Source organism: Lissotriton helveticus, chromosome 11 (assembly GCF_964261635.1).
Source record: "Lissotriton helveticus chromosome 11, aLisHel1.1, whole genome shotgun sequence".
Taxonomy (NCBI): Eukaryota; Metazoa; Chordata; class Amphibia; order Caudata; family Salamandridae; genus Lissotriton; species Lissotriton helveticus.
In genome coordinates this window covers 62,962,171-62,987,064 of record NC_136072.1, presented here as the reverse complement: position 1 = coordinate 62,987,064, position 24,894 = coordinate 62,962,171, and the positions used below count along the sequence as shown (strand labels likewise).

Here is a 24,894-nt window from a genome sequence, read left to right as displayed (position 1 = left end):
GGTGTAGCCGCCCCGGACCCGACCGCCGCCGCTTCGGGTGGGTGATGTCCCGGATAAAAGTGCCGGATTAATGATTAGGCCACAGTGCCTTCAGGAGCTCTCGAACTAAGCTGTCGCCATGCTGGCCGCTAGCCACGCCCCGGCTTTTAACTTTTTTAAATAATTATTACTCAAATAAAAGTGATTGCAATTTATAATGGCAATAGCCTAAACTTTTGTAAATAACTTTAGTGAAGATTATGTTCAGTGTATTTTATTGTGACGAAAATATAAGAACAGAAGTGAAATGTTAACATCTTTTTTGCCATTTGTAATAAAGCTTGAAACATTGAGAGAACATATTTGAACCAGTGATGCTGTGGTTTGCGCTGAGTGATGCTGTGGTTTGCGCTGAGTGATGCTGTGGTTTGCGCTGAGTGATGCTGTGGTTTGCGCTGAGTGATGCTGTGGTTTGCGCTGAGTGATGCTGTGGTGTTGCAGAGTGGTGCTGTGGTGTTGCAGAGTGGTGCTATGGTGGTGCTGAGTGGGAGATGGGGAGAGGGGAAAAAAAGGAGAGCAGGGAGAGGGAGAGGGTAAAGAGATGAAGAGAGAAGAGAGAGGGGGAGAGAGAGGGGGAGAGAGAGACAGAGACGGGGAGAGAGGAGAGGGAAGTGAGGGAAAGGGAGAGAGGGAAAAGGAGAGAGGGTAGAGGGAGAGAGGGAGGGGAAGAAGAGAGGGGGAGGACAAGAGCGAAGGACGGAGGGGAGAGAGAGGGGAGGGAGAGAGGGTGCGAGAGAGAGCAGGCAGAGGGGGAGGGGGAGAGGGAGAAAAAGGAGAGCAGGGAGAGGGAGAGAGCAGGGAGAGAGAGAGGAGAGAGAGAGAGAGGAGAGAGAGAGAGAGGAGAGAGAGAGAGGGGGAGAGGAGAGAGAGGGGGAGAGAGGAGAGAGAGACGGAGACGGAGACGGGGAGAGAGGAGAGGGAAGTGAGGGAAAGGGAGAGAGGGAGGGGAAGAAGAGAGGGGGAGGGCGAGAGCGAAGGGCGGAGGAGAGAGAGGGAGGGAGAGAGAGAGGAGAGCAGGCAGAGGGGGAGATGGGGAGAGGGAGACCAAGAAGCGAGTTCCTCCTGCAAACTAGCTTGAAAAGCCAGAGCTCGGGGTATGGTGGGTTGAGTCTGCACGGGCAGACCATGCCGAGCAGCTGCAGCCCTGGCAGGGCGATGTAGTAAAAGTCTGTGGGAATCCTGTAAATATAGTATCTTTTCAATTCCCCTGGGACTGTACTTCGTTACATGGTGTTCACAGCAACAAACAATATGAGAGTGGGGGCCAGTGACGGACGGCACGCTGTTCCTTTAAATCCATTAAAAAAGCTTTTATCAGTACTAGCCTTCAGAATGTCAATCCAAGCAAACCAATTTTGTGCAGCAATAAAATCAGGGTTTAGGAGGTGAAGAGGGGTGAAACTCCTACAGTGTGAAGTCTCTGTGCATGCACTGTCCAGACACAGCAATGTATTTAAAGAGTAGATCTCTTCATTACAGCCGCATGCTGCAGAACTCTTGTAGGCACAAACACAACTAATGAAAACAAGACGGAGGGCATTGCTGTGGGGAGGAGAAATGCGACACGGCCGCAGCAGGGGGCAGAGCGGGGAGAGCGGCGATGAGGGAGAGACCCTGCCTGACGACAGTGAATAATGTGAAGCAGCAGGGGCCTTTGAAGGGAAGCTAAGCTTCACTTCAAAGGTGTGGGAGGAGTGCGGCTGAGGCAGAGCGCACGCTGGGGGAAGCTTGTGGGGCGGAGCGGGAAGAGCTGCTGGGGAACAGATGGCTGGCGATTTGATGCTGTGCACGCGCATTTTAGGTCAATGCGCTTGCGCATTGACCTAAAAGCGCACGGGCACAGCATCAAATCGCCAGTTAGTTAAAGTCTGTTTAAGCCCCTATAGTCTCGCTCCGCTCAATGCGCATGCGCATTGAGAGGCGAGACCTAAAAAGGAAAGACTTCCTTTTCTAAAAAGACCCCTCACTCACCAACCTAGTTGGTCACATGCTTCATCATTGGGGTCCCACCCGAGTAGCCGAATGCCACTCGGATGTGCTTCAACACCTGATTACAGTGGAACAGGATTATTCACAACAGTGGTGTAAGTGAGTGAAAAGGTGGGGTTAGAAGTAGTCTTTATTGCAGTTGGACACCTACGCACGGGGCGGACTGGGATTTAGGCTTTCTGCCGATTGAGTTATAATAAAAAAAAACTTCAGACTGAAGATGTTAATGAGAACATGTAATTCATTCTCAATGTATGATCATGACAATGTAACCCTGCCTTGGGTTTAATAAAAAGAATCTTAAAAAAAAATCGTCTTTATTTAACTACCTAAAAGTTTAATATGGAGGGAGGAGCTTCGCGCGATTCCAAGATGGACGCGTGAGCTAAGGGCTCCCTAGACCCTTTCCGCCTCCCGCGACTATCCTGCGAATGATCCTGATTATGACGACGGGTACTTTTTATTGATGCCCTGCTGATGTCCTTGTCTTTTTCAAACATCGATTTGGCCGCCGGATGTCGGACTTGCTGCACTCTGGAATTCGAGGCCTACATCGTATGCCAGCCGGGGGCTTGAGTCCCCGAGGTACCCAGGTGGCAATTGAACAACAACGGCTGATGAGCCACGCCCTCTGCCCCTGGTGTACTTTCGGTTTCGTTTTTGGTCGCTGTTGTGAACGCCCAGTCGCCGATCGGCACTCCAGCTCTGTTCTCGCTGTTAACCTTCAGCCAGCGCTGTGTCCCTATCCTCTCGCCGTTCCGAGCTCGCCGAGACGGAGATCGTTTTGGCTAAATCCTACAGATCCCGTTGGAGCTCATTGCCCGTCATGGCGGGCAGGGCGGTCATCGAGAGGCGCACCGCTAGAGGCCCGTCCCGAGGGGGGGTCGCCCACTCTCAGACCATCGATCGATTTACTCGACCTAGGGGCTCCCCGGGCGGGTCGAGTGGTACCCTAGAGGAAGCTGGTGATGGTACTCCTGAAAACGAGGAGCCAACTCTGAAGGACATTATGGGCGCTATTGCGAGTGTCCAATCCACCATGGGCCAGCAATATGAAACCTTGGCGGCCAGGATAATACGTGGCGATCGATGTCACCCTCATCAGAGCGGACCTGGGGAAAACCAACGAGCGTGTCAAATCCCTTGATATCAAGACTGCTAGTTTGACCACGGATGTTTCGGATCTCCAGACCACAGTGCGCAATCTTCGGACTACTTGTGATCTGTTCGCCAATCGGCTGGAAGATTTCGAGGGCCGGGCCAGACGCAATAACGTCCGCATCGTGGGTGTCCCGGAGAACTCTGCTGATTTGCCTGTTGATATCCTGGTGGAGGACCTCGTGCTGAAACACTTGGCACCAAAAGGCCTAAGTAAATTCTTTGCAGTGGAGCGAGCTCATCGTGTCCCGGGTGGTAAGCCAAAGTTGGGAGCCGCTCCGCGACCCATAATTGCCAGGCTTTTCAATTTCCGTGACAGAGACGCTATCCTACAAGCTTCACGAACGAATGGTCCCACTAAATATGAGAACGTATCGATCAGTTTTTACCCGGACTTCACCCAGGCAGTCCAGAAACAACGTATGGGCTTCACGGGTGTGAAGAGGCGCCTCAGAGAACTGGGGCTGAAATATGCTATGCTTTTCCCGGCCCGCCTGAGGATTGAGCATGAAGAGCGTGCGTTCTTCTTCGACCGCCCCGAGGTGGTTAGTGACTGGTTGGACACTTTATCGACGCGCCATGGGGGCCCGGAGAACTCGAGAGGCGCTGAAGGAGGTTTGGAGGACCAGGGGCAGTGAGTCTACATCGGCGAGCCTGATCCTATGGCAGTGGCTCAGAGACTATGTTCTGTTATGGTGTATGTGCCCGGGGGTGGGGGGGGGTTTGGGGGATCTTCCTCCTCTGGGGACTTTTCTCTCTTTTGTGTAGGTTAGTTTAATGGGGCGACAGGCACACTGCAAGTTGGGGTGGCTTTTAGGTCTACCGCTGGGGTGCAGGGAGGGGGGTTTGAGTTTGATGGGTTCACTGGGGGTGGTGGGGGGGTTCCTTTCTCTTTGTTTGTTTCTAGGCTGTGCTTTGTTTTACATTTGCTATCATGTGGCTGTTTCGAGGTGGGGGGAGCGGTCCGTTTTCTTCTGGGATGGGGGGCGGGGGACTTAGGGTGTTGAGCTGGAATGTTAATGGTCTTGGGGACAGGATAAAACGTGGGATTGTACTACAATACTTGAAGAGATATTCCCCGGATGTGGTCCTGCTCCAGGAGACCCACTTGGTGGGCAATACATGTCATGCAATGAACAGACGTGGTTACCGTTTGGTGGCCCATTCCGGCTTCACCTCTGGATCGAGTGGGGTTGGTATCTTGGTTAGGAACTCCCTCCCCCTGGAGATAGATGACACGGTGTTGGACGATAGAGGCCGTTACGCAGCTATTATGGGGAGATGGGAAGGGAAGTTGATTTCCATACTGTCTATTTATGTTCCGCCTGGCCTGCAGTCTACTACCTTCACCGACTTGGGTGAGGTAATTCTGGGCTTGCCCGATGGCTTGCTAGTGGTGGGTGGAGACTTTAATTCTGTGGTGAATGGGGAGAGTGACCGTAGCCCTCCCAGGCTCCTCCCTACATCGCAGCTTTAGCTGGGGAAATTCTTGGACACCTTCGGGTTGGCAGATTGTTGGAGGCAACTGCACCCTGGCCGGCTTCAGTATACTTTCCACTCGGGAGCCCATGGAAGTCTCTCGAGACTTGATTATATCCTTGTGCCGGTGGTGCAGTTGGTCTCGGTGCGTGAAATCAAACATTTGGCTAGAGGAATCTCGGATCACTCCCCGCTATGGCTCCACAACGATATACACTTGGGGGCTGGAGGCCGGATTGCCCCGATCAATCCATGGCATTTTCAGAACCCCAAAATCAGATCTGAGGTGGTCAAGTGTATGGACTTTTACTTTACTGAAAATGAGGGGTCGGTGTCTTCCCTGGTCTCCCTATGGGAGGCTTATAAAACTGTGATCCGTGGTCAGACCCTGTCTTTGGTTGCTGGTGAGAGGAGGTGCAAAAATGAGGAGGTGGTGAACTTGGAGTCTGAGATTGCTGTATTGGAGGAACGGTTGGAAGCTGGGGTTACACCCGAGAAACTGCATGTCTTGGCTCTTAAGCAATCTGATTACAGGGCCTTGGTGACTGACTCGGCTGAGGCAACGCTTTGTGTGCAGCGGGGGCGTCTGTATGATGTGGGTGATAAGGCGGGGAAGTTGATTGCTTGGCTGGATAAGCGAGACAGAATGAATCGTGTTGTGCCTGTAGTTGAGAAAGTTGATGGAACGCGAGTCGTGGACCCGGTTGAGATAGTTGAGGTGTTTGCCCAGCACTTTCGGGTTGTATACGCGCCGGTTTCGAGCATGCTGGAGGAGGACTCGCACTTGCTGCTTCGTGATCTAGAGTTGCCTAGTCTCTCGGAGTCGGACGGGGTGTTAATGGAGGCTGATTTTTCCATTGATGAGGTTACGCTCGCTATACGCTCCCTTCGCTCGGGGAAGGCCTCTGGTCCCAACGGTATACCGGTTGAGTTATACAAGCTATGCCCGGATAAAATGGCGCTGTATCTGCTTCGTATGTTTGCGGCATCGCGAGACCTTGGGTTCCTTCCCAGGGACCAGAGGCTGGCCTCTATTGTGGTTATCCCTAAGGATGGCAAACCCCGCGAGCGCTGTTCATCGTATCGCCCGATCTTACTTTTGAATGCTGAACCCAAAATATTGGCGAAACTTTTGGCAAACCGACTGGTCACGGTGATTAGTGAGTTGGTTCACCCTGATCAGTCTGGTTTTATCCCCCAACGTAATACTGCGCTCAATCTTCGTCGTCTTCACGGCGTCATCGCGAGGGCGGGGTCTCTTAGCGAGCCGGCCATCTTGGTTTCTCTTGATGCCTCGATGGCCTTTGATACGGTTGAGTGGGCTACTCTTGCTAAATTCTGTTTTGGTCCGAAGTTTATTGCATGGGTTAAACTATTGTATGAGCAGCCGTTGGCGCAGGTTGTGGTTAACGGTAGAGCCTCGGAGCCCTTTGTTCTCGGGCGAGGCAGGGATGTCCTTTGTCACCGCTATTATTTGCACTTGCGCTTGAGCCCCTTGCCGCCTGGCTCCGTTGGGAGCCTTCACTAAAGGGTATTCGGTGGTCCCCTGACTTCGAAGATCGTATATCATTGTATGCCGATGATATTTTATTGTACCTGACGTCCCCCCGTAGGTCGCTAGGAGTCCTCTTTGATGTTTTGAGTTCCTTTGGACGTAACTCCGGGTTGGTTATCAATTTGTCCAAGTCGTGAATCTTCCCGCTGACCGGTGATCCTCTTTCTCTGCCCCGAGTATGCCCGATCCCGGTCTCTAGTGCTGGCTTTAAGTATTTAGGGATCCATATTTCACTTGACCCTGTGATACGCTATGAGCGTAACTTGTTGCCTCCACTCGCCCGGCTTCGGTCGGACGTCGCTGCATGGTGTGGTCTACCCTTGTCCCCCCTGGGACGGGCGGCCCTGTTTAAAATGATGTCTCTCCCCCGTTTTTTGTATGCCGTACAAAACACACTTGATCTAGTGCCGGCTAGCTACTTTCGTGAAATCGAGTGCCTCCAGAGAAAGCTGGTTTGGGCTGGCCGACCCCGTATTGCGTTGGCTAAGCTTACGTTGCCCTGGTACGATGGGGGCATAGCGTTACCGGATATTAGAAGATACTACTGGGCATCACAACTGAGCGCTGTGAACCATGCCATGTACGGTCCAGTCCCGAATCCTGCATTCGGGATGGACCGGTGGCTGTTACCCAGGGGAGATTATTACAGGGCTCTCTACTCGCGGGGCGCTAGAAAGAATTTGACGGGACCCACTGAAGTGGCTGTGCGGGTGTGGGGCAGCGCGACCGCGGCTACTGGGTGGGTAGACAAGCTGTCCAGGGCGACCCCTCTGTTTGCCGCGGAGAGGCTTGGTGAATTGTGGACGTCCAAGGGTTTCGATAGGTGGGACTCCATCGGAATCAGCAAGGTAGGTGACCTCTGGGTTAAGAACAGAGTTAAGACCTTCGCATGAATTGAAACAGGAATACAGTTTGAATGACTCGGAATATTTTCGATACCTCCAGGTTCGTCATGCCATTGGGTCGGTTTTTCCGTCCGGTTCCGATATTCCGGAGAGCTCCCCCCTGGAAGACAGGGTGCTGGACGGACATATTCCAGACAGCACTATCTCCCTTATTTATAAAAAACTTATCAATAGTCGATCAGACTTGCTTGTTCAGCTTCGTGGTGCCTGGACTAAAGATGGGCTGGAACTGGATGATGAGGATTGGCAGGCTGCGATATCCTCTCCCACATAGGTCGCGATTCCTGCGCTTCTGCGACTCGTTCAGCTGAAGATTCTGCACCGAGTATATGTCACGGGTCCGCGACTGATGCATATGGGTTTTTCTGAGGATGGACTGTGTCGACGTGGCTGTGGTATGATTGCCACCTTCCTCCACATCGTATGGGAATGTCCGGATGTTGTGTCTTTCTGGACTAGCGTGCATGCGGTGATGAGTGAGGTGACGACTGTTGAGTTGCGACCTGAAGTCAGGCGCTGTCTATTGAAAATATGGGAACCGAACGATTGCACTGTTGCTCAGACTCGGTGGGTTACACTGGGAAACATGGTTGCGAAAAGGGACATTGCGCAGTTGTGGGGATCTCAGAGGGCACCATCAGTCTCCAAATGGGGAGAAACTATGGACTGGTGCATGTTCAGAGAGAAGATTGTTTATATCTCCCGTGGCAGGCCCAAAAATGGGGTAGGATATGGGACCAATGGAACTCATACCGTGGGGAGATATGTGATCCCCCCTTCATTGATCCCCCTGACACTCCTTGTTCCCCTTGACTATGCGTTTCGGCTCCCCCCTGTATCACATTATTGATATGTTTCTGGCTTTGGGTCCCCCCTTCCCCACACCCTTCTTTATCTCCTGGGGGTTCTCCTGCTTTCCATATTGTCTTTGATTGCCCCTCCCCGTATCGTATGGAACAGACGCAACAATTTAGGGTACAGCCTCGTTTTCCTCTTTTCTTTGATGTTTTTGTTTGTTTGATTAAAAAATGGAACCTTTCCATATCTTATCGTTATAGATTTGATCAATATCGTGCACCATTGCTGCCGGACCCTTGGTTGTCGGCTGATGAGCTGTGTAATGCTATACTGCTTTTCAGATGTGTCACTGGCCGGCCCAGAGGGTTGTAGGCTTGTAATTGTATTCTTTTTCTTGCTAAATAAAGGTTTTTAAAAAATAAATAAAAAAATAAAAGTTTAATATGGAGCAATAAGAGCATGCTTAAAAACAAATGTGAGACTCCAAATTAGGTTAGATTGACCTGTGGTGTCTATATCTAAAAAAGTGATAGTGGCGGTCAAAAAAAGTCTTTCCTCATCTCGTAGATATTTTATATCCACAGGATTACTCCTTTATTTGTTTCTGATTCGTATCCCAGGGGGACTAGGAGTATCCCTTGAAAAACCCTCACTCTCTATTTTGTTTAACAAGATTAAGGGATTTGCGCACAATCGCAGGATGTTGAGCCGATGCCGAGACTCTAACCTGGATCACCAGCTCCAAAGTAAGCAGCTCTGGGTTTTATGCCACATCATCTTCTTCCTTTGAAATGCCCCTGAAATACCCCCCTAAAAATGTTTGCCTGTTTTTCGACTTTTACAGTAAAATATTTATGCTAAATTTCACTTTTGTTTCATGTATGTTTTACTCAAACATACATCTCCCTTGAAAGTATTTCTGATCCTAACAGCTCTTATTCTGAAAAAGTATTATCTTATCTCGTCCTAAATAAGTTTTGATGTTCCACGTTTTCCATAACCACATTATCCAAGTTGTTCATTCTCTTTGAAAAATTTCACAAACTCTTCTAAAATGACAAATCTGTTTTTGATGCAATTCATTCCTTCCAAATATTTTTTAGGCATATTGTTATGTAAGAAATGAAACGTGAAAACACCCCGCAACAACAAACATCAGTAGAGAGCGTTACGCAGCTATAGGTGATAGACGAGCAGTGCAGGCCGAAACCTCGTGCTGATGAGAAAGAGGTGAAGAGTTTGCTTGAGAACAGAGTGCATGACCTGTAAGGTCATAGTTAAAGGAACACTCGTGTTTAGCAAGCTTAAAGGAATTTATGGCCTTGGCACACCGGCACGTATTCTGTGTTTTTTAATAGATTGAGAACATGATTAGATAATAGGAGCAGGAGAATTGAATTGGCTAAGAACACCGGGAATCTGACAAGAGGTCTTATTAGTACAATGATAAGCACACACACAAACCTACATGCATTCAACCCAAATACACATGCGTTTGAACGTCGAAGAATGCTTGCTTAGTCTGTTAAGCATTGTTAGACCTGGAATAAAGGATGTGTAGAGAATTAGGTTAAAGTCCAGGGTCACAAGTGACTTCATGTTTCTTCAGAATCAATGTGTAATTCCCAAGTAATTCACTGTTAGAACTGCATAGCAGCAGTTTGGGACCGACTATTTACTTGTGTGGACTTGCCACTCTCCCTTCTGCAACAGTAAAGAGCTCTTTTTCATTGCCAAGATGAGCCTGTCTTTTTCTTTATTTTTAAGTTATCCTCCAACAATACTCATTTACCCCCCCATGTAAAACCAGTGCTTTATATTTTAGATATGTTCATTTGAAGGTTGGAGATCAGAATAATAAGCCAGTGCTTATGAACACTGGTACCATCCAATTTTTCTCTTCTGAATATTTTTTAGATAGGTGAGGTGTGACTTCTAAAAAAAACACATTACACAGGAAAGATTACTTTCACATGTGCATCCCTATCGAAATATTTATATATGAGTTCAGGGTTTCATGTTTTTTAAGTATAGGTGCAGTTTATCTATGAACCACCCTGGTCCTGCAAGGCATCCAGTAATAAGAGTCCTGATGCTTGGAGGTTCATCTAGGCAGTTTTATTCCTAGTTAACAAGTACAAGCTCTATCTACTTAGTACGTTTCTTCAAAAGAATAATTTCTACATTTGCATCTGACCAGGAGCCGATGTCGTCTCTTGCTTGGCCCAGCATACCGTGAAACCAAAAGCCGATCTGCCAAAACTTACCATCATAACATTCCATAACCTCCATTCCAGTGATTTGGCACATACAGTATGCAACATGGATAATAGGGAACACCATGCAGAACTGGTACACCACCTTGCTCAAAGTATTTATCTCACCATTAAAAAAAATAATAGACAAAAAAATCCCTTCCTTATCGCAAAAAGAATGTCCCTTCCTCCTACCAAAAAATGCTTCACCACTTCTCCCTTTCTTTTCTAAGTTAGCCCTTCCTCTTATAAGTTTTGTCTCTCCATCCTCATGCACTTTCTAAACTAGCATGTCCTTTTTCTGATCCTTTCCCACTTCTGTTTAACTGGGAAGGCCTTTCTCCTATATTCTCCCCCTAAAATTGCCCATCCTTCCAAAGTTGTTTGCCTACTATTTCTCTAATGTATAATGTCTCCATATATTTATGCAGCTTTTTACCTATTCAGAAACAATTTTTGATCACATTTTTAACATATTGTGAAATAAGAATTGCATCTTTCTCGTATACAGAGATCGTTTCCCACATGTTTTTAGTTGAAGACTTGTATTAATGTTACTGATTAAGCAATATAACTTTATTATAGTAATATGTAGCTGTGTTTTGTTGTAGGACATTTGTTCCAATCCTCGTTTATTTCCAGATAAACCACAAGAGGGGCAGGTGAAGCAGGGGATTCTTGGAGATTGCTGGTTCCTGTGCGCATGCGTTATCCTTCAAAGGAGTGAACATCTAAGGGCTCAGGTGAGCTAAGTTAAAGTGCACTGTCCTGGTTTTCCAGATCATGAACCATATCATTGTAGAGTTTGAACACGTCCTGATGATTGTCTTCCCGCATACTAATGTGCTCATTTTCCTAGTGGCCTTTATTTTCCCTTAAAGAAACCATTATCTGCTTACTGATTTTACTTTCTCTTTGCATTTTGACACAAGGTCCCCTTTCAGATGGGTTGTGAGTACCACACTGTATCCACCTGGGGTGTTTGCTCTGTTTTTTGTGATCGGCATAGTTTTTGCATAGCTGTGGCGGATTCACAGAAAAGGCAACTACACAATTTAAATTCACCAAAACAGTTACTGAGTTTGTGGAAAGGCACATGCAGTAAAGTGCAGTTTAGCGGGTCCTTACTGTCCATAGCTCTAAGATCACCTGTCCAGGTTCATAAACTGCTCACAGTCCAGGGACAGGTACAAAAAGATGGATTTCCCTACAAGACCCATAAGATAACATTCTTTCATATGAAAGTATTTTACAATAATGCACGCTTAGGACAGGTGAACCTATTTCAAGGCCATTTCTTCTCCTCCGCAGATGCGGGCATCTTCTAGTTCTTTGTTTTTGTTGTATTTATGCATTTTTTTTTCGTTAATGTAAATAAAACCACCTTTTCTTCTTTGAAGTTATAGCACTGACTAGACATTGAAGTTAAGTGATATTAATTGAATTATTAGATTGTATTATGAGATTCTAACCCCATCCACAGCCTACAATAAGTCTCAGCTGCTCGACCCAGAGAGAGTGAAATGCCCATAGGAAGTGTTTTGGTTCTGCAGTTTTAGTATATTGGAATTGATAGCCCTGGATGGACACCAGTGGTAACCTAGTACCCACAAAGGATACTGAACAACAACCACTGACAGCCATAGTACCCGAAGAAAAGCATTCATACATGGAATGTGGTGATGACTTTCTTGCAAAGTGGTTTATTTACTCCAGCCTGTGGTTGTCTAGTTAGCACATTGGTCCATTTTGCAGACCACATTGTGTGACTTCCTCCTTCTGTGACTTAAAGCTTTAAGATGCAGAGTTTTGGTTCCTGTTAGGTTTTCTGATGACATATTCCAAAATCTCTTTGTGTGTGTAAATGGCATATATGTAATGCTCTACTCGTTACCATTGTAGAGTGTGCACTGTGTGCTATATATTACCATTGTTGACTGTGTTAAGGGTGATGACTCAAGAAGGATTAGTTACTTACCTGTAATCCTAGTTCTCTTCCAGGGGTATACTCATTAAAGTCATAAGCACTGAATTATCTCCGCCCATGAGCGGGAACCCGGAACACATAACAATATACATATATATGTGTAAAATATATAAAAAAGTACATAGTACTAACGAATTATACACATATACATGTATAATAACCATAATATGCAGCCTAACATATATACATAGGCTAATAAAGCCACAATTACACACGTTCTGAAGCATGAAAATATGCTGTATATAAATGCAATAAACAGGCATGAGCCCAAAATGCATTTCATAACCATGAAAAACTTTTATTTTCATCAAAGAACCTGTTGTAAACAGCTATTAGCCTAAAAAGGCTGCATATGAAAATTTGTCTGTGTACAGAAAATCAGACTGGCACCCTGCCTTTAAGGCCCCAGAGAATCTGCACACTTTGCCTTTAAGGCCTCTAGGAGAACTCTGTTCCCATCATGCACCCCAGGTGACAGTTAGGTCAGTTCTTTTGTACGGTACAGTAAACATTAGCAGGAATCTGCCCTTAAAAACTTTATAATACATATTGAAAACTTCAATGCTACTGCTCGCCCGGGGAGGCGGGAGGGTGCTTATGACTTTAATGAGTATACCCCTGGAAGAGAACTAGGATTACAGGTAAGTAACTAATCCTTCTCTTCCAGGGGATACTCATTAATAGTCATAAGCACTGAATAGAGTAGCAAGCTCATACCCACTAAAAGCGGGCGAACAGATAAATGCATAGCTACACCTTTAAAAACACAGTGTTTAACTAGAATTAGCAAACAAATTTCTCAGTGATGCCTGTCCCACTTGAGCATCTGTTTGCGCATCAGAATCCAAGCAATAATGGCGTGTAAACGTATGCACTGAACGCCAAGTAGCTGCTTTACATATCTCTGACAAAGCCACATTCCTGAGGAGAGCTGTTGTAGAAGCTTTTCCCCTCGTAGAATGAGCCCTAGGTCTACCTGATAAAGACTTGTGGGCTAGCTGATAGGCCAGTAAAATACCTGACACTATCCATCTAGAAATGGATCTCTTGGATGCTGCCAAACCAGTATTCGTAGGACCATAGTTCACAAACAAACGGTCTGTGTGTCTCATAGTCTTGGTATTATCTAAGTAAAACTTCAAAACCCTTTTTAGATCTAAAGAGTGCAAAGCCCGCTCAGCCGGACTTGAAGGGTTTGGAAAGAAAGTAGGCAATGTTATGGATTGGTTAATATGAAAATCCGACACCACCTTAGGTAGAAAAGAAGGATGAGTCCTGAGCACCACTCTGTTTGCATGAAAAACTGTGTACGATTCCTTGCAACACAGAGCCTGAATTTCGCTCACTCTACGAGCAGACGTGATAGCCACCAGGAATGCTACTTTCCAAGATAAGTGTTGCAATGACGCTTTATGTATGGGCTCAAAGGGTGGGCCCATCAACTTAGTCAACACCACATTAAGCTCCCAAGGTGGAGAAGGAGATCTGACTGGAGGAAAAACCTTTCTTAATCCCTCTAGAAAATCCTTCACCACAGGCATCCGAAAAAACGATATCTGTGTTGGCGATTTTCTATAAGCAGTTATTGCAGCAAGATGGACTCTGATAGAATTAAACTGCAAACCAGACTCAGCAAGATACAGAAGATAAGGCAAGATCACCTGTTCTTCGCCTCGAATAGGATCAAGACCCTTGCTCTGACACCAAAGAAAAAAGCGTTTCCACTTAAATCCGTAGGATTGTCTTGTAGAAGGCCGCTTTGCCTCTTTAAGAATGTTCATACACTCCGGATTTAACTGTAAATGCCCGTACTGGATTACTTCAGGAGCCATGCTGCCAGGCGCAGGGAAGGCAGATTGGGATGAAATACTCGCCCCTCCTGTTTGGACAGAAGATCCGGGCGACAAGGTAATCTCCTGTGTGGACTGATTGACAACTGGAGGAGATCTGGGAACCACCATTGGCGTGGCCACTCTGGGCAAATCAATATCATTCTGGATTTGGTCTTGTACATCCTGTTGATCACTGCTGGTATCAACGGTGTCGGCGGGAAGGCGTACAGCAAATTTTGACACCAGTCTATCAAAAGGGCATTCCCTTGAGACCCTTTCTGGGAAAACCTGGACGCGAAGACGGGGCATTTTGCGTTTGCCGCGTCTGCGAACAGATCGATGTCTGGTGTTCCCCAAGCCTGGAAAATGCTGTGTGCGACTTCTTCGTTGAGCACCCAGTCGTGCGCTTCGACGAAGTCTCTGCTGAGGTCGTCCGCCTGCGTGTTGAGGCTCCCTGGCAAGTGAACTGCCGTTATGGACAGGTCTCGTGCAAGTAGCCAGTGCCAGATGGTCTGAGCTTCTATGGACAGAGTCCTGGACCTGGTACCCCCCTGCTTGTTTAAGTAATACATTGTAGTTGTATTGTCTGTTTGCACCAAGAGGGACCGAGTCTGAAGAGATGGAGCCAGGGACTTGAGAGCAAGATGGACCGCTCTGAGTTCGAGTAGATTGATATGATACCCTTTCTCGAAATCTGACCATAGCCCTTGTACTTGCAGCGGGCCCATATGTGCTCCCCAACCTTGGAGAGAGGCATCTGTGATCAGAGTCTGCGTTGGTGGGTCCTGATGAAAAGGAACTCCCTTCATCAAGTGTGACTTTTTCATCCACCATCGAATGGAATCTTTTTCAGACTGTTGGAGAAGAATCCGATCCTCCCAGCATCCCGTCCTCTGCTTCCATTGATCTTCTAGACACTGCTGTAGAGGACGCATCTGCAAACGTGCGTTTGGCACTATGAAGATGCACGATGCCATGGATCCCAGAAGAGAGGAAACTTGCCGAACTGTCGGACGTGCAGACTGAAGGAGAAACACACACTTTGTCTTGATGGATGACCACCTCTCCTCCGAAGGACACACGTTTTCTTTTGCCGTGTCCAGTTGAGCACCCAGGTAGTGGATCTTCTGGGTGGGATTCATTATGGACTTTTTGTAATTGACTTGAAGACCCAACTTGTACATGAGTGGGAGGCATATCGATAGATGTTCTTCCAGTAGAGATGGGGATGAACTCTTCAGAAGCCAGTCGTCTAAGTACGGATAAATGAAAATCCGTTGTTTTCGAAGACAAGCAGCCACTACCGCCATACATTTCGAAAAAGTTCTGGGAGCTGATCTCAGGCCAAAGGGGAGCACTGCGTACTGATAATGACGAGCCCCTACTTGAAATCTGAGAAACTTGCGATGTTTTCTGGATACTGGGACATGAAAGTAAGCATCTTTCAGATCTATGGAACACATCCAATCCCCCTGGTGTAATTGGGGAAAAATCTGATGAAGAGCCAGCATTCGAAACCTCTCCTTCCGAATGAATTTGTTCAAACGCCTCAAGTCCAGAATGGGTCTGAACTCTGTAACTGGACCTTTTTTCTTTACAAGAAAAAACCGAGAGTACAGGCCCTGACCTCTCTGTTGAAAAGGCACTGGTTCTATGGCATTCTTCATCAGAAGGACATCCGCTTCCTGTTGTAAGCGCATTAAGTTCCACTGTACCATTTTCAGAGGACGCATGACAGGAGGTGGCTTCTTGAATTTCAAAAGGTACCCGTTCTGAATGACTTTGAGTACCCATTTGTCCTTTGTGATCTGTTTCCACTCTTCCAGATAACACACAATACTTCCTCCAACCGGAGTGGCACACGGTTGTGGAGGAAGCTTCCATTCATTGTTTTTGAGGCTGCTTGGTAGCTGATGATTGCTGCCTATTTCCGCTGCCTCTGCCTCGTCCAGGTCGCCTCTGCTGGAATTGCGATCTCTGTTGACTCTGGCCTTGATTTTGCGAGGACCAATTCGTCTGTTGGCCCCTCTGCTGAAAAGATCTTTTGTCATAGGGACGAAAATTACCTCTACGCTTAAACTCTTTCTTCTTTTCAAGACCAACGGCCTTAAGAGTGTCTAACTCCACTTTCATTTTAGACATCTCGTCATCGGCGTGAGATCCAAACAGAGTCGAACCATTAAAAGGTAGATTTACCATCTTTCTCTGAGCCTCAGGTTTTAGACCCGTAAGGCGAAGCCAAGCCGTACGTCTAGCACAAACACCATGTGCATAACCATGAGCTGACAGATCCGCCGCATCAGCAGCCGCACTAATGCTTTGATTAGCCACCAATCCTCCTTCTTCCACTATTTCCAGGAAGTCTTTCTGATCCTCCTTAGGGAGTTTTTCTGCAAAACGAGAAACTGAGTCCCACAGCAGATGATCATAGCGGCCCAATAAGGCTGACGCACTGGCCACTCTCATGACCGAACCTGAGGTGTTTTTCGCAGGAAAAGCTTCCTGGAGTCGATTTTTCTTCGTTTTACCTTCTGGAGACGCTGATCTTCGACGTTTAGGCTGAGAAGGTGGCTTAGAAGTCGATAAGAAAACCTTAGAACTCTTCTCACCACGATTCTCTCTCTCCAGAAGGCCCAGAAGCCTCATTTTCTCTTTCTTTTAAAGTCCGACTAGAAAGGTTGAGGCAATGATAACAATCTTCCACCTTATGAGTATCAGGAAGACACACCACACAAACAGAGTGTGGATCAGTTTTTGCCATTTTCTTCCCACAGGAAGGACATTTATAAAATAAAGGTGGCATACTGACTAAAAAATTCACAACAGTTTAGTCAGAAAAAAGGTAATAAACACCACCAAAGTACTATTTGTCAAAAAATGTCAAGAAAAAACCAACTTCTGACAGAAAATATTACAAATGAGCAGAGCTCAAGTTCCAGGTTCCTCACAGAACAAGCCGGAAAAAAGAACTGACCTAACTGTCACCTGTGGTGTATGATGGGAACAGAGTTCTCCTAGAGGCCATAAAGGCAAAGTGTGCAGATTCTCTGGGGCCTTAAAGGCAGGGTGCCAGTCTGATTTTCTGTACACAGACAAATTTTCATATGCAGCCTTTTTAGGCTAATAGCTGTTTACAACAGGTTCTTTGATGAAAATAAAAGTTTTTCATGGTTATGAAATGCATTTTGGGCTCATGCCTGTTTATGGCATTTATATACAGCATATTTTCATACTTCAGAACGTGTGTAATTGTGGCTTTATTAGCCTATGTATATATGTTAGGCTGCATATTATGGTTATTATACATGTATATGTGTATAATTAGTTAGTACTATGTACTTTTTTATATATTTTACACATATATATGTATATTGTTATGTGTTCCGGGTTCCCGCTCATGGGCGGAGATAATTCAGTGCTTATGACTATTAATGAGTATCCCCTGGAAGAGAACTACAGCCTTGTGCTATCAACAGTGGTGATGCCATATACGCGATAACCATGCGTTCTAGAGAATTTGGCTAATAAAACGAGTTCCTAAAACCTCTGGAGTGAATAGAATATTAAGGTAAAAAACTGGAGAATAGGTCCAAGCATTGCACCTGCTTGAATTCAGATGTGAATTGGCTTGATGAGGGGTCACCCTGCCAAAGCATACTTATCACAGAAGACTAAGAATACAAGTATACAAACATCTATTACTCACTATATGTGTGACGATGTGGTATGGTGGCACGAGCAAGCGATGCCCACTGGGGCAGAAATTGTTATTTTTTTTCTCCCCATGGGCAGTTACATTACTATACTTTGCTGATTTTATATTTATGATTTGTTTAGAAACATAATGTTACAGAGTACAAGGGAAACCCAATTGAGCAATTGGTCAGGGACCTTGGGTACATATACTGTTTCAAAAGACAATGGTCCCTGTTAGAACCGGCTATTCCTGGTAGCCTAAGGCTGATGCCAAAGCCAGGCAGAAACCACCATTCTAGTCAGGGCAAGGAAGTCACACGCCAAGATAACCCCTGCTCACCCTCTGGGTAGCTTGGCACGAGCAGTCTAGGCTAAACTCGGAGGCGATGTGTAAAGCATTTGCGCCAGCGCACAACAGCAACAACATACTAGGCACACCACAAAAGGAACTCCACACAAGGTTATATTAAAATAACTTTTGTATTGTCAAAACATATCAGATAGAAATCACACATGTACATTGTGCCAACTGGCACAGCAATATTCACAAGGGATTATTTACAAGACAGGGCCACATGGGCCACTGTCAGAATCAACACTTCGCAGATATAGAAATACTTGTCAGAAATTAGAATAAAAGTATATAAACTTCACTGTAACACAAAGTAACAGTTATAGATCACATCCAGTAACTACTGGGAACAGGTAAGTACCACCTACGCAACCCTAACCCCTTAGGAGACTGTCACGCAGGGGACCAGGACCTCACTAGGACCACCTGTACTAAAAAGAACAGCCACCTAAGTATCACACAGCATTTAGGGGTCTAAGAAAGAACACATTACCCATGATGCATAAATATACATTCAGAGGAGTAGTAAAGGAAAACACATAATGCATGAACCTACACATTCAGCGGTGTTAAGAATAAAGCACATGATGCAATAAAATTACATTCAGAGGTACCATAATAATACAATAGCGCAAAAGTCACATGATGTCTAAAAACATTCAGAGGTGCAGGAATAAGACATGAGGCAAGAAATCACATTCAGAGTTGCAAATAACCATACAATTGCGCAAGACCTACATAAGCCACCACCTGTGGCAGTCCCTAGGCCAACTGGCCTTGTTGGGGCTAGAACGCCCTGAGTCTCAATGTCAGGGGCCTAAACGATGCAGGTGCCCACTACTTGCTGGGCACCTGGGAACACTCACAAGGGCCTAAACGCTGCAGCTGGCACTAAGTGCTGCGCAGCTGTGACTGGCCGGGCACCTCTGTGCCATCTCTATCCCTCTCAGGGACTCACTCTCCATCTTGCGCCTAAACGGTGCAGCTGCCCACTAATTGCTGGGCAGCTGGAGAATCATCAAAACTGCGCCAGGGCCCTCACTGGCCCTCAGGCGCCAACTGCGCCATGCTGGAGTCACCCAGGCTCTACAAACACCTATGTCCACGTTGGAGCCACACAGGCTCTGGCATTACACGCGCCCAACGTTGGAGCCACCCAGGCTCTGGGCATCACATGCCCCACATGCGGGAGCCACACAGGCTCTGCAGGCAATGCCCCCTCATGTTGGAGCCACACAGGCTCTGCGTCACGTTGGGGCGACCCGCTGCCAACCGGGGCCGCCCTTGAAGCCCTCGGGGCTTCCTACTGACGATACACGTGCTCGCACTACTGGGGGCGGGGAGTCCCTCTCGGGGGACTCAGAACACAATGCCCCACGATGCGGCCGCTGGGCTGGCAACCCAATGCCCCCTGGACGTTGGAGCCTCGCTGGCTCAAAGCATGCAATGCCCCATAGCCTTTCTGGGGCTCCATTATACGTTGGGGCGACCCGCTGCCACCCGGGGCCGCCCTTCCCGTACCACCATCTCTACGTGGAGCGGTCCACTGCCATTCGGGACCGCTCTGGACCTTGTGCCCCCCATCGGCACCGCCAGCAGCATCACTGAGCCCCCCAGCCCTCTCACTCACCGGGCTGTCTTCGGCGGGGCTCCTCTGCTGGGCTCTCCTTCGCCGGCGCTGCTCTCCCGGCTCCTCTGCTCAGCCGGCCGGACTTCCTGTCTCTGCAGGGCTCCCTCGGCACACGGGAGCCCTGTCACCCGGCCGCCACGTTCCTTCCTCGCCGCCTCGTCTCCTCGGGGCTCCCTCAGCCGAGAGGAGCCCCGCGCACGGCCGCCATCTCCCGCGCCTTCTCCTTTCTTCCTCCCCGGCTGCGGGGGCGGGGGCTTCCGGCCGGCCGCGCTAGGATTGGCCGGCCGGCCGACCACTTCCGGGTCGCTGCGGGCAGCGCAGCGGCCCTTCTCCGTAGGCAGGCAGGCGGGGGCTGATTTCTTTTACGGGCCAGATGCCGGGTGGGCACCGGCGAAGCACCAAAAGCGCTTTCCAGCGCAATTAGCCAAAAGGCAGCGCTTCCAGCGCTGGATCACAAATAAAGCGCTTTTTAGCGCTAGAACACAATCCACAGCGCTCCTAGCGCTAGAACCAAAATAAAGCGCTCTTTCGCGCTAGAGCACAATCCACAGCGCTCCTAGCGCTAGAACAGCAGGCAGAGCGCTCCCAGGCGCTCAGGGGGAAGCTCAGCGCCTCCAGGCGCTAGAAATACAGTTCCAGCGCTCTCCACAGAAAAATGCAGCTCCTTCATGCTGCAAAGGTCCCAGAGCTTCCCAGGGGGGCAAAGCCAAGTCCCCCCATCAGCCCAGGCAGGGCAGAGGGGTCCCCCAGGAGTCCAGGAATCCAGGAGAGTCCATCAGGAGTCCTCCAGGCATCCAGGGGCTGGGCAGCGCCCGCCCCTGGTAGGTTCAAGTCAGGAACACGAACAAGACAAGAACATTTTGGAAGGGGACACAGCCCCTTCTTATACACAGAAACGTCTTTGAGGTCCTTTGAAGTCTTTGTGCAAGTCGGCCCTGAGCCCTGGGTGTTTCTGGTTTCCCTCTCCTGTCAGCCTCAGGTCAGAGGTGACAGTGGGCCATCAGGAGGGAGAGCCAGCATGGTGGGCAGGCAGACACAGCCCAGCACCATCTCCTCCCGCTTCCCTGATAGCAGATGTGGCCTTTCATCCTTGGGATGGCTCCGACCCCCTCCGGGGGCCCTGCAGCCCCTGTCCCACTCAAACCAGACAGTAAATCCACAAGCAGGCCCAGTCACTCCTGGGCCAGGCTCATCACCCAATCACGTGCCAGCAGACTCACCACACAAATATGCCAACTTCTAAAAGTGGCGCTTCTGGACTAGACACAGCCATGCCGCATATACCATTATGCAGCACTCATTCTCACGAGTTCACACATATCAAACTCGACCCTGCACTCCCCACGCATCAGGAATCTACCATGGGCATACATATTCCCCATTCATTCCTATGGGAGGGCAGGTCACTCACCACACATACACAGAGAGCACACGCACTTTACACTGTACCACAGTGAAAAAGTGCGCAGAGGCCTAAAATCACCAACCCAGGTTCCAGAAACAGGCTAGGAAAAAGCAAAAAGTCTCGGGGTGAACCTGCCCAAAGGACCGGGTCCAACAGTCCCTAGACAGTAAGTGATTTTATAGGAGCAATGAATATGGATCAAGAATCGGTTCTATATTGTCTGTCCAGCCGGACAGTGTTTAATAACATATACAGTTGTGTAGTCCGTAATCTATACAGTATCAAGTGGGACACGGCCTGTGTCCTACTACCACATATAGACAAGTGTGACATACATAGAGGGTGAGGATTAGGCAATAGGAACCAGTCTGCCTAGAATCCAAATTAGCAGACTACTAATTTGGATTCTAGGCAGACAGGCCGTGTCCCACTTGATACTGTATAGATTACTGACTACACAACTGTATATGTTATTAAACACTGTCCAGCTGGACGGACAATATAGAACCGATTCTTGATCTATAATTATTGCTCCTATAAAATCACTTACTGTCTAGGTACCATTATCTTTTGAAACATTTTTTAGAAACATAGCAAGAGAGTTGGGTTTCTGCTTAAGCTCATTTGGGCTTTAATGTTCACTTGTGTAGTTTTGCAGTTTTGAATACCTGATTCATTATTATATATACTGTTGTATTTTTTTGCAGAGATTTCTGATTTCTGGCCAAGGTAATTATCTTACAGCTTTGGATGCTGTTAATGACGTTCACATAAGGCAACAGATGAGTGCATGGAGGATGACTGTCCGGAATGGGAGCGCATGCTGCATGACATGTCTTAAGGGGAAGAGGAGATGCTGGATGGGGCACCGATGGTGATGTTAACGGTAAAGGGAACACAGCCACACAAGGTGGTGGCCACGGGAGTCGCCCACAATAGCAAACAGTAATCGTAGACACGGAGGGCACTGTTATGTCTGGGTGGGGACCATAGTTACCATAGCTGCAGTGGCATGGGAACCCTCCCAATGATGAAATGTGGCTAGCATAGGCACTAGCTAGCCCCTCCAAGAGACAACTACAGGGGTCAGTGGTAGATAGCGACGAGACACTCTCTTATGTACCGTAATGATCCCTTTGTCGATAACTAATTGCTCCCCCCTAGTACCCCCCTTTTGCCAATGAGGCTAGATTTGGGACTAAGGCCTCTTGACGAAGATCTGGAAGTTAGGCCTCTAACCTTCTGGCGCAGAGTTTGGACCACTCCAGAGTTGACAAGCTATAGGTCTGAGCTCCAGGAAATCGTAAATTACCCGATTGTAGGGAACATCCCCTGGTTTCAACACATAAAAAATGAGCTCATGCGTCTTGGATTACCCGATCTGTGGACTGCCCCTGCGGCCGCCTGCTCCACGGTTTCAAGAAAACAGCTACTCTCACTTTACCGAGAAAGCAACATTGTGGCACAGAGGCAGGGCACACAGTCGGGTACCCTGACTGACTCCTTTTTAAGGATCAAGGACAATTATAAGTTGGAGGGAATCTTGGATGTTATATTCCCATCTAATACTAGGAAACTGTACTTACAGTGGAGGTACGGAAGTCTGCCAATCCGAGCCTTCTCTAGCAAGTGGACTGACCCCTCCCTGAGTTACTGCCCCGGGTGCATTCATGATCAGGAAACCGAGTTGCACATACTGTTTTTTTGTCAAACTTATGGGCAGGCGAGAAGGAAGTGGATAGTCCCTGCCTGCAGAAACCTAGGCTTTACTCATTGTCTGCAGGCATACAGGGTCCTCAAATCTGACCTTTCTAGTATGATAGTGTTTGCGGTAGCAAAATACCTGGAAACCTTCTGGCACAAGACGCTTGTTACCCAGTGTTGTAGATTAATTGTACAATTTTACTAACATCACAATGTAACTATTCTTCTTTTTTTTTTTTTTTTTTTTTTAAACTATTTTTATCTCTCATTGGACTTAATATAGTTGTGTGCCCTTTTGGTTGCAGTCTAGCTGCACAATTTTAAACATCATCAATTTGTAACTATTTCCTACAACTTTTAATGTTTCAATGAATCTATTTTAGCTCTGTTGATTAATTGTTCAGGATGCAATTGATTGTTTTATTTGTATCACCACTGTGTGTTATCTTTTATGGCAACTTAGCCGAAATAAAGATTTTTGATGATGATGAATTGCTTACACATGTAAGATTTAGGCTGGTGTAATTTAATTTGTTATTCACCAGCAAATTTTCTCGCGCAATCTGTTTTCTATGTCTACCAATGATTGAAGGAGGGGAAGGGCTATGTGAAATGTTGGCGCCATTCAGATTGATAAAGCCTGCTGTGCAGGCGAAACGTGTCTCTCTCTTTACTGCAGGGTCATGGGTGACCAATAACTTCATTAAATCAGCCCCATACTTACAGACCGGAGTGTGTGCTTCTTCTTTTGGAAGTTGGGGGGAGTGTGTGTGTGTGTGTGTGTGTGTGTGTGTGTGTGTGTGTGTGTGTGTGTGTGTGTGTATATATATATATATGTGTATAGTGTGTCGAGAGATGCTGATGGCTTTAAATTATTTAATATTTAAAATATATAGAACTAATATTTAAACTGTAAAACTTCTAAAAAAAATAGCTGTTATACTTAATATTTATACATATATAATCTAAAAACAGATCTAATGCTGTTCTATTAAAAAATATAGATATTAGTGAAAAAGAGGTTTGAAGGGTCCCTCTCAAAAAATAGACACACAGCTTAATTAAAACTAAGGTAGATATAAAGATAAAACAAAAAGACTGGGGCAATCTAATTGTGAGCTGTGTAATGGTAAATCTAACGTTACATTTGGTAGATCTGATGGAGGTGATTTAATAGTAGAGCGATTATGTGGAGGTCTGCTTAATGATCTTTGCTTTCTGGACATTGAGAGAAAGTTGGTAAAGAACCTGCTTTCCAGTACTTGAAGCCACTCTTCTGATTTGTTGCTGCAGGTGAATAGACATTTTGGCTGAAACACAAGTAGGTCTTGACACAACTTGAAAAGTAAAGTACTCATGCTGCTTGTTGCAACAATGTCTCAGTTCCTCACACTTCTTTCTTGTATTTACCCGCAGGTATTTCCACCAGGGCAGCCAGGCTGGACAGACCCTGAATACACAGGCCGTTTCACCTGTCGCTTCTGGCAGTTTGGCGAGTGGGTTGAGATTGTCGTTGACGATCGCTTGCCGTGCATCGCTGGCCAACTGTGCTTCTCTCGGTGCCAGCCTGAAGATGTCTTTTGGCTCCCTCTTCTGGAGAAAGCCTATGCTAAGTACGTGCTCTTGATAAGGCGTGCGGGTGAGGGGTATTCTGGTGTGTGCTGAGTACTGTGAAGGTGCATGAGGCTTTTATTCTAAGAGGGTTAGGGGGAGGAGTGCGCCAAAATGTAGAGAACAATACAGAACCCAATAGAAGGGCATTGTAGGATTGGAAAGTTACAGTTTATAACAAATGTGTTCTAAGGGCTTTTGATTCATTGTTTCATCAACACTTACATGGTAGGTGAAATATTTTAAATAAAATGTAAAATAGCACTGCAGGCTTCTCTTCCGTAGCATCTTTTCTTCCCACCTACAGAGGTGGTGCCAGCCTAATGTTCTGAAGGCAGGTGGCTGGAGACACCTACTTAAACTGGTGCAAAGAATAAATGGCTGATGATATTCATGGGTCTTCCAATGAAGGCATAGAGTCAGAAGGATGAGGCAGTGCTCGAAAGTGTTGGCTTTTCCCTGCCATAAAATTCAGTGTTGTGTACAAGCATCAGTTTCC

At 47.1% G+C, this 24,894-nt stretch overlaps 1 protein-coding gene across 1 annotated transcript in view; it reads left to right on the top strand.

The window, feature by feature from the left end:
* CAPN10 (calpain 10) overlaps nucleotides 1–24,894 on the top strand; it is an 89,598-nt gene that overhangs the window by 11,428 nt on the left and 53,276 nt on the right. Inside the window, exons 2-3 of the mRNA XM_078668145.1 lie at nucleotides 10,790–10,921; nucleotides 24,201–24,397. Coding sequence (XP_078524271.1) covers nucleotides 10,790–10,921; nucleotides 24,201–24,397 — 329 coding nt within the window. The remainder of the gene's footprint in view (nucleotides 1–10,789; nucleotides 10,922–24,200; nucleotides 24,398–24,894) is intronic.